The 14,184-nt window shown below is 45.2% G+C and overlaps 1 protein-coding gene across 1 annotated transcript in view; it reads right to left on the bottom strand.

The window, feature by feature from the left end:
- The window catches only part of KIAA1549L (KIAA1549 like), a 209,592-nt gene that overhangs the window by 74,522 nt on the left and 120,886 nt on the right, over positions 1-14,184 (bottom strand). Inside the window, exons 13-14 of the mRNA XM_059929938.1 lie at positions 8,754-8,944; positions 1,431-1,558 (exon numbers count right to left, since the gene is read on the bottom strand). Coding sequence (XP_059785921.1) covers positions 1,431-1,558; positions 8,754-8,944 — 319 coding nt within the window. The remainder of the gene's footprint in view (positions 1-1,430; positions 1,559-8,753; positions 8,945-14,184) is intronic.

Below are 14,184 nucleotides of genomic sequence, written 5' to 3'. Positions count from 1 at the left end.
GCAATGGCAGTCACCGCAGCTGGTTAAAACAACCTTCCCCTGTGGCTTCACTGCATTATCTCTGGGTTGCCTCACTCCCTCTGCCCACCTGCCTTAGCATCTCACTCTGGGAGGAAAGAGGAGAAAGTGGCTAAGTTCACATCTCCCTTTATAAGCCACAGCTCCTGTGGCCCGCTGTGAGCTGCCTTGGCAGACTGCCGATGGGCAGAATTTCTGGTGGTCCCGGGTAGGGTGATATTCCAGGAAAACCCCACAGGTCACACCCTGATTCTGGTGTGGAAAGCACAGTCTCTGTGTGGCATGGGGGGATCAGGAAAAGAAAAAATGTAAGAAGCAAATCAGTTTGACAGTTTAAAGAAATGCTTTATATAATGGTTGGAAATGGGAACAGGGACCACATTCTCCATGCAGAAGACAAATCCACTGTGCCATTCTTTCTTTTTTTGGTCAGAAAAAAGAAAGAAGTAAGTGACGTTCGAAAACAAAAGAATATTCTGGCACTAGTTTCAAGGGAGGGTCCTGAACCACACTTCATCAAATTCCTGTAAAAGGGAAGCACAGCTAACCAGAGTGCCAGATTGTTTGCCTTTTCACCCAGCATTTCTGTAGGACTCCACCTACAACCCTTTGAGATCCAAAAGGAATTTTCCCTGATCTGAGTGGCAGCACCGGTTCCCTGAACCTGGGCTTTAGTAAGCCAGCATCACACACAGAAGGACCGAGTGGAGATGAGGCTCAGAACAAAAGTGGGATCAGGAGGAGGGAGGCTGCATGATGATGTCTAAGAGATGAGATCTACAGGTGGTGCCACAGCACACTAAGGCAGCTCTGACAACTTGTAAATAACCCCCAACACCAATCCTTTATAGGTGGTGAAAAGATCTGCACGTAGGAGAAACTAAATGGTTAAGTGTGCCTGGCGAATAAAGACAAGCACAGGCTGATTTTTATGATGACAGATTTATTACTGTCTTGATTTTCCTGGGAGAGGTGGATTTGTAATATCTGGGCTCACTGGCACAGACTGAAGCCCTGAAACTTACCAAGCAAGTCAGGGCAAGAAAATGAGGGCACTCTCCAAGACAAGCAGCGCTTCAGAAACCTGCCACCCTCATGGACCTGGTGCTACAAATCAAGGCAATTCACCCCCAAATGAGAAAAATCTCTAAGCAAACATCAGCTCAATTTGTATAGGGTTTTTCTCAGGCCCTGCATAATTCCATAAGCACAGAGGGCAGAGGAAGTGAAACAGAGTAATTCAGGGAAGGCATAAGGCACTACCTCAAGAGGTAGGTAGGACCTTTGCGGGACACAGTAGAGAGAAGAGTGGGCGGTGGTTTAAGGCACACTGGTGTGCGAGCCTGTGCACGTGCGTGCGCGCACGTGTGCGCTGGGCTCGGGGGTGCTGCTTGGCAGGGAAGGCTTCTCACCATTTCTCTTCCATGCCTCCTCCTTTGTCACTTTCTGCTGTGCCATTACATTCTGGGGTGAGCGCCTCCCCGAGCTGGGCTTCCCTGATTCGTTGCTGATGACAGAGCCATTCTCACTGGGCGACCTGCTGGAGGTAACCATAGCAACAGGGAGACGGTAAGTTTCAACTAGAGCAGCCTCCTCTCAAGGTTATTTTATTCACACAGTTTGTGTCTGCAGCCTTTCATTCCGGTTTTATCCACAAAGAAGACACGATACAGGAAAAGGAAAAAAACAAACCCAACACTACAGCATGGGTTAAGGAGCTGGCTGTTGTGAAGTGTGTTTACCAGTGCTGAGCTCTACAGAGAAGTTCAATGAGCGCAGCCCTCCATTCCCATCTCTTTTTCATGAGCCCCCAGTGACTAGGGACAAGGCAGTGATGGCGTTTGTAAGCGTGCCCTCTTTTTAAAACGCGGCGCTTTGGATAGTGTTGCAGAGTGTTTGATTCACATGGCATCTTGAGGGACATGCATAAAACATGGTTCTCTTCGGCTGGTCTCTTTACAGAATATAGCCTGACTCCTAAAGATTGTCACTCAAGCTAACTGGCAACCACTTACATTTGAATCTACCAATTTGAGCTATTCATTCATTCAGGAAAGACTTTATGTGCACCTCTTCTGTGCTGGGATTTGTGTCAGGTATACAGGTGTATAGAGATATGAAGACACCACCCATGTTCTCCAAAAGCTCCCCATCACAAGCACCTACCATGTGCCAAGGACTGTGCTGAATGCTTTCAAACTGTTAATGCATCCTTATGACAACCCACTGACGTGGTGATTGTCACCTTTGTTAGCAAGTGAGGAATTTCAGGAGGCTAGGTGTTTTGCCCAGGACAGAGTTGGGAGTGGCGAATCAGCCCTGGAAGCCAGGGCTCCCCCTGCAGGTAGGAGCTTTCGCCACAGGCCAGAGCCCCTTCCCTTTCTGTCTCCTACAATGTCCCAGATGAGGCAGGCCTTACACAGGGCAAGACACAGGGCCTTGAGGCTAGGTGTTTTGCCCAGGACAGAGTTGGGAGTGGCGAATCAGCCCTGGAAGCCAGGGCTCCCCCTGCAGGTAGGAGCTTTCGCCACAGGCCAGAGCCCCTTCCCTTTCTGTCTCCTACAATGTCCCAGATGAGGCAGGCCTTACACAGGGCAAGACACAGGGCCTTCTCGCCTTCCATCGGGGCCACTCACTGGTGTTCTGGAACCTGTGGGAAAATGGGCTCTTGGGAACCCCTGCTAAGGCTCGTGCTCCTTGGATCACATCAGCCTGTGGGTGGGCTGAGCTAAAGACCCACTGCCTTCCCCTCTGTGGGAGACAATCAGGAAGCAGCTATGCAGAGGTTCACCAAATCCCTTGTTGTTCTGATGTCAATTGTCCAAATTCAGCACCTACTGGCATCTGGCCCCTACAATGGAAAACTGACTGGAATAAAATGCAGCCCTTCAGAAGACCTACATAGACATTTCTCCAAAGAAGACATACAGATGACCAAGAGGCACAGGAAAAGCTGCTCAACATCACTAATTATTAGAGAAATGCAAATCAAAACTACAGTGAGGTATCACCTCACACGGGTCAGAATGGCCATTGTCAGAAAATCTACAAACAACAAATGCTGGAGAGGGTGTGGAGAAAAGGGAACCCTCTTGCACTGCTGGTGGGAATGTAAATTGATACAGCCACTATGGAGAACAGTATGGAGGTTCCTTAAAAAACTAAAAATAGAACTACCATGTGACCCAGCAATCCCACTACTGGGCATATACCCAGAGAAAACCATAATTCAAAAAGACACATGTACCCCAATGTTCATTGCAGCACTATTTACAATAGCCAGGTCATGGAAGCAACCTAAATGCCCATCAACAGACAAATGGCTAAAGAAGATGTGGTACATGTATACAATGGAATATTACTCAGCCATAAAAAGGAACGAAATTGGGTCATTTGTAGAGATGTGGATGGATCTAGAGACTGTCATACAGAATGAAGTAAGTCAGAAAGAGAAAAACAAATATCGTATATTAACACATATATGTGGAACCTAGAAAAATGGTACAGATGAACCAGTTTGCAGGGCAGAAATTGAGACACAGATGTAGAGAACAAACGTATGGACACCAAGGGGGGAATGCTGGGGTGGTGGTGGTGGTATGAATTGGGAGATTGGGATTGACATATATACACTAATATGTATAAAATAGACAACTAATAAGAACCTGCTGTATAAAAAAAAATAATAAAATTAAAAAAAAAATGCAGCCCTTGACCCATAAGTAAGCAGCTTCTTAAGTGGAAGCTGGGTATCCTGGTGGATGCTCCTCTTCCTCCTCTTCCCATCCCCCTCTCATCCTCTGGGAATTTGGGATTCTCAGTCCTGTACACTTTTGTGGACTCTGGCACCCTAAAAACCACGCACAATGAAAGTGCCCGCTCACAACCGTGGGATAAGGCAGAGTCGGCCACGAGCGTTCCGCAGAGCACCGCCAGGGCCACGGGAGATGCTCCCCGCCAAGGATGCACAGACAAGCATGAGTCTGGGAGATGTCAATTACTATACTCCCTCTTTGGATATTCCTACAGCACGTCAGCATATCAAAGGCTCTCATCAGTCCTGTCAGAAAGAGACTCATCTTGTTGTGTTTAATTCAGCACTTCCCAGTTTATTTGGCCACAATCTCTTTCACCATAAAAGGAATACAAAGAATGTAGTTCAGGAAAATATGAATGAGGCATTAACTATTTGATCACTGAGTGCTGGGTGTGCAAACACACACACACCTTTGGATCGTTTTCAGAACCTCACAGTTAATGATCCCTACTCTTCCAACTGGCTTCATTGGCACAAAGAGGCTTTCACTGAGGTCCAGAAGAAAAGGCTCCTTGCAACCTATTTCACATGCACAAAATATTTAATGGTTTTTGTAGCATTTGCATACCCTTTCCCTCATTTGATCCTGAAACGATTTTCTGGCTATTACTCTTGCTCCGAGGAAAGGTATGAATGAGCACATTTCTGGAGGGGAAAAAAAACCCCAACTCGGCGTTATTCTTTGCATCAGCTTATAGACTTATGTTTACATGGACCTGTCAACTCAGAATTTCTGGTCAAAAACAGAGAGTGAGATATATGTATGTGTGTGTGTGTGTGTGTCCACTCATGACAGTAACAAAAATGTCTTTGAAAGTAAGTGTCACCTGAGAGGTTGCAGTTTAAGTCTATTGAACTCTATAGTCCCCATTCTGAGTATGGGTGTACATGGATCCTGGAAGAACAATCTTGGGGGTGGGGATTAATCAATTGCTGAACAATCATGAGCAATCACTGCACTGAAGTACCCATTGCGAATGGCTGTTGCTTCTCTATCCTTGCTCATTAATCCCAGTCATGGAACAACAAATCAGCCATCACCAAAAGCCTACATAAGGAAAAGGACCTGAAACATCATCTGGTTGTCTGCAAGTGGCTGAATCTTCATTTTTCCTTCAGTTTTAAAACAAATTTTTTAAAGATATCTTAATGACCACCAGATCACTGGCTTCCCCTATTTTTCACCTGCAAAACTTTTTGGACCATCTAATGGCCCCATTCTGAAGGGTCATGCAGTCCTGCTCTAGCAGGAAAGAGGAAACTGAAGTGGCAAGTTGGGGAAGCTAGAAACATAGATGCGTGATGGGCTTGCTCTTGGATGTGGCATCCTAAAATCTTCCCAAATGATCAGAGATTCCTTTGATCAACTGAACTTGAACAGAGGTGAAGTTTCTCCCACAGCTATGGCAATGATATAGCCAGTCTTTAACAAAATTATATTGTTATGGTAAAATTATGAAGCAAATGGAGAAATCATTCAATAGGGTAGGCATTGTTTTCTTTATTTGTATTTGTTTCATACGCTAATATTTCTTAATAAAAATCTGAGGTTAAGTATTTAAATTTGATTAGCAAGAGTAGATTCCTTGCAAATTCAAGAAAAAAAATAGCTTGTTCTAAAACAATTTTTTTAAAAGAAATCTTTGCACAATTTAAACCACTCAACTAGAATGGGTAGAAAAGTTTCTATTCTTCCTGGCAGTGCAGTGCTATGTTAATATTCTAATTTTAGTAATTCTATTTATTTCTTTTCAGTGTCCTCTAAATAGGTGATAAATTGTTAACATGCCTTTATGGTACTTGGCAAAGATCATAATGAGAATAATTACTATAGATAATACTACTTGCCAGTCAACTCAGATAAATCATCCATTGCTTCTCTGTATGTTTCAACTTCATGCTGGGGTGGACTGTTGCAGTTAAGGTCCCAATTTGTTCACACTTCCCAGTATCCAAGCTTAGGGTAGTCCCCTCCCACACTGACTCTGGACTTGACTATGTGTTTTGCTTTGGCCAACAGGACAGTAGCAAACATGATACAAGCAGAGACTTGAAGCTTGTTTGGGGCTTCTTTTCTTACTGCTCTTGGAACCCTGTAACCACCTTGTGAGAAAGTCAGGGCTAGCCTGCTGGAGGGTTCAAGACCACATGTCAAGAGGTCCCAGTTACCTGGCCACCCCAGACAAGGCTGTCATCAACAAGCCAGCCCAGCAGACCTTCCAGCTGACTAAAGATGCACGCATCTCAGCCAAGATGCATGCAGGCATCTCAGCCCAGCTGAGATCAGCCAAGCCTAGTTCAGACTAGAAGAACTACCCAGCTGAGCTCAGCCTAAACTGCTGACCCACCAAAAATCATGAGCTAAATAAATGGTTGTTGATTTAAGCTGATAAGCTTTGGAGTGGTTTGTTACAGGGCAACAGATAATTAATCCACATGCCCTCAACATTCTTTCCCACACAAGCTGAAATCCATCCCTGTTTCTTTGCACCTCTTTCTTAAGTACCAAGATCTCCTAGAGAAAAGCACAGAGCCTTGCTGCTTGACTCCAACGCGAAATTTATATATTTGATACAAACAATCCTTCCTTCCTCCTGCAATGACTCCCTTCTCTTGGCTTCTCAGATTCCACTCTTGCTTCGCTCTCCTTGTGCCTTTCTTACTGATGCTTTTCAGACTCTTTTGCTAATCCGTCTTCGTTATCTGGACCTCTAATCATTGCAATGTCCCAGGGGTCACTTCTTTGGTTTCTTCTCTAACTACACTCTCCTAGGTGCCCATCTAGTCTCAGAGCTTTTTATAACCAAATGCTGACAGCTCCTACATTTATATTTCTACTCTGGACCTCTCCTCTGAACTCCAGACTCATATGGTTAACTGAGCTCTCAACATCTCCACTTGCATGTCTCATGAGCATCTCAAACTTAACATACCCACATCCATACTCTTGATCGTCCCCTACGAACTTCTCCTCCAGTCTTCCCCAGCACAATAAATGGCAAATTCATCCCTCTCTATTTCCATACCCCACAACAATCTATCAGCAAATCTTGTCAGCTCTTCCTTCTAAACATCTCTAGGACCCAATCACTTCTTCCACCTCCACGCCCTGGTCCACACCACCATCTCTCACCTGGACTCTTGCAATAGCTTCCTAATGGGTCTCTCTGGTTCTACTCTGCTTCTCTACAGTCTATTTCCACATGGCAGCCATAGTGAACCTTTAAAATTGCAAGTCACATCCCATCACTGTTCTTCTCAAAACCTTCCAATGACTTCTGATCTTTATTCATAACAAAATCTCAAGTCCTGACTTTGGTCTATAAAGCCTGACATGCTCAACCTCAGGTAGCTCCTCTGGCCCACCTGCTACCACTTCCCCCCTAGTTCATATCAGCCTCTTTGGCCTTCGTGCTCTTCCTTAAGCAAGTCAAGAAGTTCCCTCCCCTGGGCTTTGTACACACTGTTCCATCTGCTTGGAAAGTTTTTCTGCTAGATAACCTCAAGGCTTACACATCATTTCAATCAGGTCTTCCTCAAATGTCACTTTATCAGAGAGGCCTTCCCCAACTTCCTGCTAAAATAGCCTCACTTTCCCTTCTCCAACTCTGCATTCCCTTACCATGCTTTGGTTTTCTTCTTTGTACTCATCATCGCCCAACCTACTATATTTCTATTTCTCTATTTGTTTATTGTCTATCTCTCCCTACCAAATTGTAAGCACCACGGGAGTAGGAACTTTGTCTTGTTTGCTGCAGTATCCCTAGTGCCTAGTAGACAGCAAGCAATCGATAAATATGTTAGGTGAAGGGAGGGAAGGAGGGAGAGAGGATGTAGCTTTTCCAGCCGCCACTGTGGTCCCAGGCAAGGTTGGCAATGGGAGCTGGTTTAGCCAGACAACAGGGCTGGCCAGAGTTCATTACCTCTTTGTGAGCCTATTGCAAAGTCCTAACAAGCTCCTGCCCTCTAGCCTAACCTCTCCCATCTATCATCCACGTTGCCGCTGGAGTAGTCTTTCTAAGATACAGGCTGGACATCACTGTCTTCCTGAAGAGCTTTCAGTGCCTTACCAATGCCTAGAGAATAAAGGTCAAACTCCTTAGGCTGGCAGTTAAGACCCTCCACAGTTTTCATCTATCTTCTGGTTTCATCTTTCACTATATCCCAAGCACTGTGAGCTCTAAGCCCCAGGGACACTCATTATTAAATGAACATGGGTGTCCATATCTCTCCTGGCTCTGCCAGCCTGGACGCCTTTATCTCTTCCCACCTATGGGCATCCCATTTGCCCTTCAAGGCTTGGCTACAACATAACCTCCTCCACAACGTTTTCCCTCATCAGAATTAAATTCTTCCTCCTCTCTTTTCCCCAGGACTTGGTTCAGACTCCACTGTGGGCACCTGCCCATCACATTTGGTATTGCAGCAATTTCTTTCTGTCTTTCCATCATGAGATGCTCGGGGTCAGGAATCAATCTTAAACCTTTTTGTAGTCCTCCCAATGCCTGTCAAAGTGCTCTGTTCATAGTAAAAACTCAATAAATGGTTTTTGAACTAAAATCATAAGCTCTATAGAGAAATTGCCAGATAAAATACAACTAACCTGAACCAAAGGCACTGCTCTTAAGACAAATTAAAAATATAAGTGTGACATCAGTGCCAAATTTGTTATAATAAATATAAGAGCTAAACCTCTTCCGTTGTGATCAGGCATCTAAAACCTTACAATGAGTGGCTCATGAGAAGCAGGTATTGTGATTCTTGTCGTCTCCCTTAGTCTCCTTCTCAAATATTCAAAACAAGCACGAAGGGGAATTTTTAAAGAGAACAGAGGAATTAACTTGAGGGTTTCAGCTGTTCTCCCCATCAATTATTTCTCTTGTTGACACAGAGAGGCGGAAGCTGGCCCCGTGCCTACCTCTTTCTGGTTTCGATGGATTTGGCCGTCTTGATAGTGCTTCCATCCTGAGGGGCTTCCCTTTCCTGAGAGGCAAGAGCATCTCTAACGGGCAGTGGGAGGACCACCGTTTCCTGAGTCACGGGGATGACCTCTTCGTCCGCCCCTTGCTGGCCCAGGTGCTGCTTGGCATAATCAAAGCCCTGCACAGGCTGCAAAGAGGAAACAGATTTGCAGTCACATTTCTGGCAAAGCAAGATGCTCACAGCAGCTTTAAGAGAAGACAGGTGGGAAAAGTGCATGTGATGGGACCATACTTAGCTTTCTGATGAACAAGAGTTAACGTAAATCTCCATCATAATTTCTGTCTCTGCAAAATCAAAATCCGTGTTAATTCCACCTAGCTACAGAATCTCTATAGATAAGACTCAGAAAAATGACTAGTATAAACAAGATGCAAATATGTGTGTGAGAACAAATACTTTCAAGGATTTTAGACCACTTATTTTAAGTCACAGGATACTGCTAATTAGAAGCTCTTAATTGCTACATTAAACAGGTCCCGCATCTTCTCCTACCTAGGCCTATTTTGTCATCCCTTAAATCCTGTGTAATAGCAGGTGTGTGGCTTTGCCAAGTCACTTGAACTCTGGACCTCAGCTGTCTCATCTGAGAAATGATAATCATATCTGCTTTACCTCCACCACCCTTGAGTATTAAAGGGGATCACAGATCTGAAAACAGAGGGAGGAGATGTGCTACCACGTGCGAGGCAGTACAATTATTAATAATAAAATGGAATTTATGGAATCACTCTTTAATCCAGGCCTCTCCCTTAAGCAGGCTGGCTCTCCTATAATTCATTACTGAAAAATTAGCAAGGCTTTTGTTGTACAATGTCTGAAATCCCAAGTGAATAGGGCAGCTGTGAGCAAAACCCAGCAGACATTTATTAGTGGGGTAATGAAAAAACCAAGAAGCATATTTAAACAATCCCTGCGAGTGCCTCTATACTGCAAAACAGCACAACACAGATGTGAGGCAGGACGACAGGGAGGTTAAGATCAGCAGCTCCAAAAGCAGACAGCCTGGATTCAAATCCTGGCTCTGACACGTATTAGCTGGGTGACCTTGGGCAAGTTACTGAAATCCTCTGCACATGTTTCCTCACCTGTAAAATGGAGAGAATAACAGTGCGAGCAGGATCAAATGTGTATGCCTGTGAGAGTGATATTTAACCACCCTCAAAGGGATGCTGTGTAGAATAGGTAAGTAAATTCAAGCCCAGCATTTAGCTAAGTACCTGACACACAGTAAGTGCTCAATCAATATTAGTTAATACTGCTTTCCTGCCTACTCAATCATAGGCCAGGTGAAATGGACATCCGTGGATTCTCCTTAAGAAAATTTGGGATGCAACTTAACCTCTATTGTTTGGGTTCTATCAGAACTTGATACGATCAGAAGCTCCTCTTTCAAGGCAGGTTACTTAGCTAAAAATTGTAACAGGAAGGCTCCAGCCAGATTTAATGGTCTAAGACCGTGGCCCAACCCATCAAATAGTGTCTCAGAATAGGATGGAGTTTTATTGCTAAATAAAGCAAAGCTTCCTTATTTCAAGCTGTCTGTAGTATAGCCATGGACAGTTCCCTGGATAACACACTCTGGGAGGTGTGGTCACTGGTCCCTCTCCTCTGAGACGCTCACACTCTGACCCACGTGGTAACCACTAAAATTCTGTGCTAAGATCTGGGAATGTGCTTCTGAAATAGTGTTTGTTCATTTCCCTCCCCTCCCTTGGTGGTACATGAAATACAAAGGAGCCTTCAGATGATGCGCTGATGTCCCTAGAATACTGACTCACCTGCTTCAACAATTGATCACCAACTGAATTCAACTGAAATATTTCTGGAAGCTGACCTTTTCTCTCCAGGTCCACTGTTGTACTGACCCTGCCCTGGTCTTGTTACTTCCATTCTGCTCCTTTCCAGGACCACCCTTGACAAACCTCCAAAGTTATCTCCCTTAGAACCATGTCAGGTCATCATCACTCCCTCATTATAAACGCTCCATGGCACCCAAACCCTTTGGCAAGGCACTCAAGACCCTTCACATTCTGTCTGAACCCATGTGCCCAGCCTCATCTCCTGTTGGTCCCTTTTCTGCCATACCCCCATCCTCCCATTATCCTATTCAGTTTTGTTCCACCTCTAGTTTTTGAGCACTGGCTTGTGTCAGGGACTGCGCTTGGTGCTGGAAACATAAAGGTGAATAATACCTGGCCCCCGACCCTCAAGGAGCTCACAGTTTCAGCTTCACTTGATATTAGTGGTACAGTATCGAATATGTTACATAAATTATGTCATTTCATCCTCCCTGTAGTTCAAGGAGCTAGGTATTGTTATGGTTCCCCATTTTAAAGATGAAGAAACTGAGGTTGAAAGGTTCAGCAACTTCCCCAGGCTCACACAGCTGGTCTATGGTAGAGCCGGGATTTGAACTCAGTACTATATGACCCAGAGCCAGAACACCCAACCACTGCTTGATGGTTCTTCGCACGGCCTCTCCTCTCCTTCTGCAGCCTGCCATCTTGGTTGGGCATCTTCTACCACACTTGGTCTGGCTCCTGTGTTGAGACTCCTGGCCTGTGTGTGAGGTATTGGGAGTCTGCACTGGCAGCTAAGATGACCTAAGAACCTAGTGAGGAGGACGAGCTGGCTCTGGCTTGCCCCCCTCATCCTCACTTTCTCTGAACTTGGCCTCTCACCTTTCACACGGGGCTGAAGTTACCTGCTAGATACTTCAGGGGACTGGGCTGATGGTGGGTGAGCAGGGAGACATTAAGGAATGACAAGCTTAAAAGGCGGCCCTTGTTATTAGGTTAATAATAACAATCCCTGTACATGTTCAGTACTTACAGCCTGCAAAACACTGACACCTCATTTCATTCTCACAACAACCACATGGGGAAAGCAGGGCAAACAGCACAGTCTTCACTTTATAGGTAAGAAAACAAAAGCTCAGAGAGGTTCGGTGACTTGCCCAAGATCACACAGCTAAGTGGTAAAAGACTCAAGACTAGTACCTTACTCTTCTGACTGACAGGATAGTGGTCTTTCAACCTCTAACTTGAAAATCACCTGAGATTAACTAATTGCCCACGGGACACACACTAGTGACCCCTAACACCGTTAATACAACATCATGAAACATTTATAGTTGCTTTAATGAGTTTTGTAAAATTATCAAATCAAAATAATCTCCAACAATTTCAAAGGTAAACATGTTACCCGGATCTTTTAAGAAGAAAGCATGTGTAATAATAAACATCAACTTATATATAATATTTATTCTGTACCAGGTACACTCAAAGTAATTCACATAACTCACTTAATCCTCACAACAACCTGTAAGTGAATACTGTTATCACCCCCATTTCACAGATGGGAAAACTGAGGCACAAAGAGGTTAAGTATGGTCATATAGATACTATGTGAGAAACAGGAGACAGCTGGGCATCTTTAGGGGGTGACTAAAGCTGATCCACCCCAAGCAGAAGGTCATGCCAACCAGTGCAGGCCCTCCAAGCTCACTCTGCACCTGGATATGGCCCTAACAACTTTCTCTTAAGGTGGCCTGTTCCAGGGGATCATGTTCTCTTCAGTTGAAGGGAAAACCTGGGAAGAGGCTATGAATCCAATGACAAAGAGGAGGGAAAAGTGAACTAGGAAGAAAGGAGGTGACAAAGGCATGACGCCTGGCCCTCCTCCTGCGCTGATCATTTTCTCAACCTTCTACCTGCCGAAGCCCGGATGACAGCAACGGTAATAGGGTTACATCTGTGGTACCTTGTCTCTGCAGAAGGGTGTGGGCGTGCACGGCTGGGCCTTGGCTCACGGGACAGCCACACTCACCTCCTCTTAGGATGTTAAGTCTATTAGTGAGGCTCAGCAAGGATCCCCAGCCATGTCCTCTGGCCCTGCAGCCCACATCCTTACAGACACAGTGGTGTCCCTGGAGACTAGGAGACCACTCTCCCGGTCTCTGGATTGGTGGCGAAAGCTAACTTTCATCCCGCCTGGTCCCTTGGCGTTAAATGAATTCTGCTCACACACAAACGTTGTGAGAAGTGATGCAGGCGGCTCTCTCCTCTTGCAAACACTGCAGTGTCCCCGGGTTGCAACGCGGAGGACTGCGGTAAGAAAGAGGCAGTTCCAGCCCGCTGGTTTCCCGTGATAAAGGGCTCTGGAAATCAAGTGCATAGCCCAGTCTCATTGAGGGAGAAAACAACCACCGTCACCCCACACAAGTGAACTCAAACATCTCAGGGAACATAAATTTGCTTGATTTTCCACAGCAGCTGGGTATCTGTTGAAGCACAATGCACCGGGAAGAGACATAAAAGGGGCTATGAAAACCCACAAACATGAATCTGTTCCAGCCTCAGACAGCTTTCCAGCCAGAAGATATGCTGAAATCATGTGCTGCCCAACTCATCTCGGCAAATTAATAAAATTTTGGCTTCATCTAGCACAAAAAGATGGCATTTACAACCTCAGTATGGCATGTTTTGCATTCCTGGACTCAGCTGCAATTAGATTCTGGTAATTACTGTTATGTCTGCAAGGCTCAGATTGTAACCAAGCTAAGATGGAAATGAAATACCCCTTCTTGGAACAGTTTCATTTTTCACTGCTTGGGTAATTACCAACATCATGCTGCGTCCAGGCAGCGGGTGGCTTTATGTCAACAGACACAGAACAACATTCTTTGGGGTTGGGCTCTTCACTAGACAGTGTCTCAGCAAGCCGCAGCTTCTCAACAGGTGACTCGGTTTAATAAACAATCAAATTCATTTGATTTCTTTTGCTGAAGCAAGGTATGATCATCCAGGAAGAACTAGACATGGCTGACTCCCAGCAAGGACAATCACCACGTCATGCATTCCAGTGGATGTGAAATTCCATCTGCTGTTTCATTCCTGCACAGGCAGACAAAGCTCAGATGTTCAGGGCTGGAAGAGGATTCTACCCACCAAATCTCAGAGTTCAGGAAGGGGTATAAAGTAGACAGAGCCCAAAGACTCAGATATGGGCCTGAGTACCTCCCCCACTGCTGTGGAATAAGTCCCACAGTCTCTCTTTCCTTTGGGTTTCTCTGCAGTAAAATGAAAATAATAAATGCTGCCCTGACTACAACCTACCTCACAGGGCTACAGTGATGAACAAACAAGGTGACAGACCTAGGATAGCCCAGGATATTGTAAGGCATTATTTAAACACTGGGTATTACAGGTCGTTATAGTCCCTTCGGGGACTATTGTGAAGGGAGCTACGTGACTGGAGAATTAGCCTTTGGAATTTCCTCAGTTCATTCTCCTTCCAGTCTCTGGAGATGGGTGGTACGGCCCTATGGAGGCTGTGGAAAGCGGACGGGGCTCCCGGCCGGCCCT

Source organism: Balaenoptera ricei, chromosome 8, assembly GCF_028023285.1.
Source record: "Balaenoptera ricei isolate mBalRic1 chromosome 8, mBalRic1.hap2, whole genome shotgun sequence".
In the NCBI taxonomy this organism is placed as follows: domain Eukaryota; kingdom Metazoa; phylum Chordata; class Mammalia; order Artiodactyla; family Balaenopteridae; genus Balaenoptera; species Balaenoptera ricei.
The sequence above is the reverse complement of the archived record's forward strand: the minus strand, read 5'-3'. Positions and strand labels throughout refer to the sequence as shown.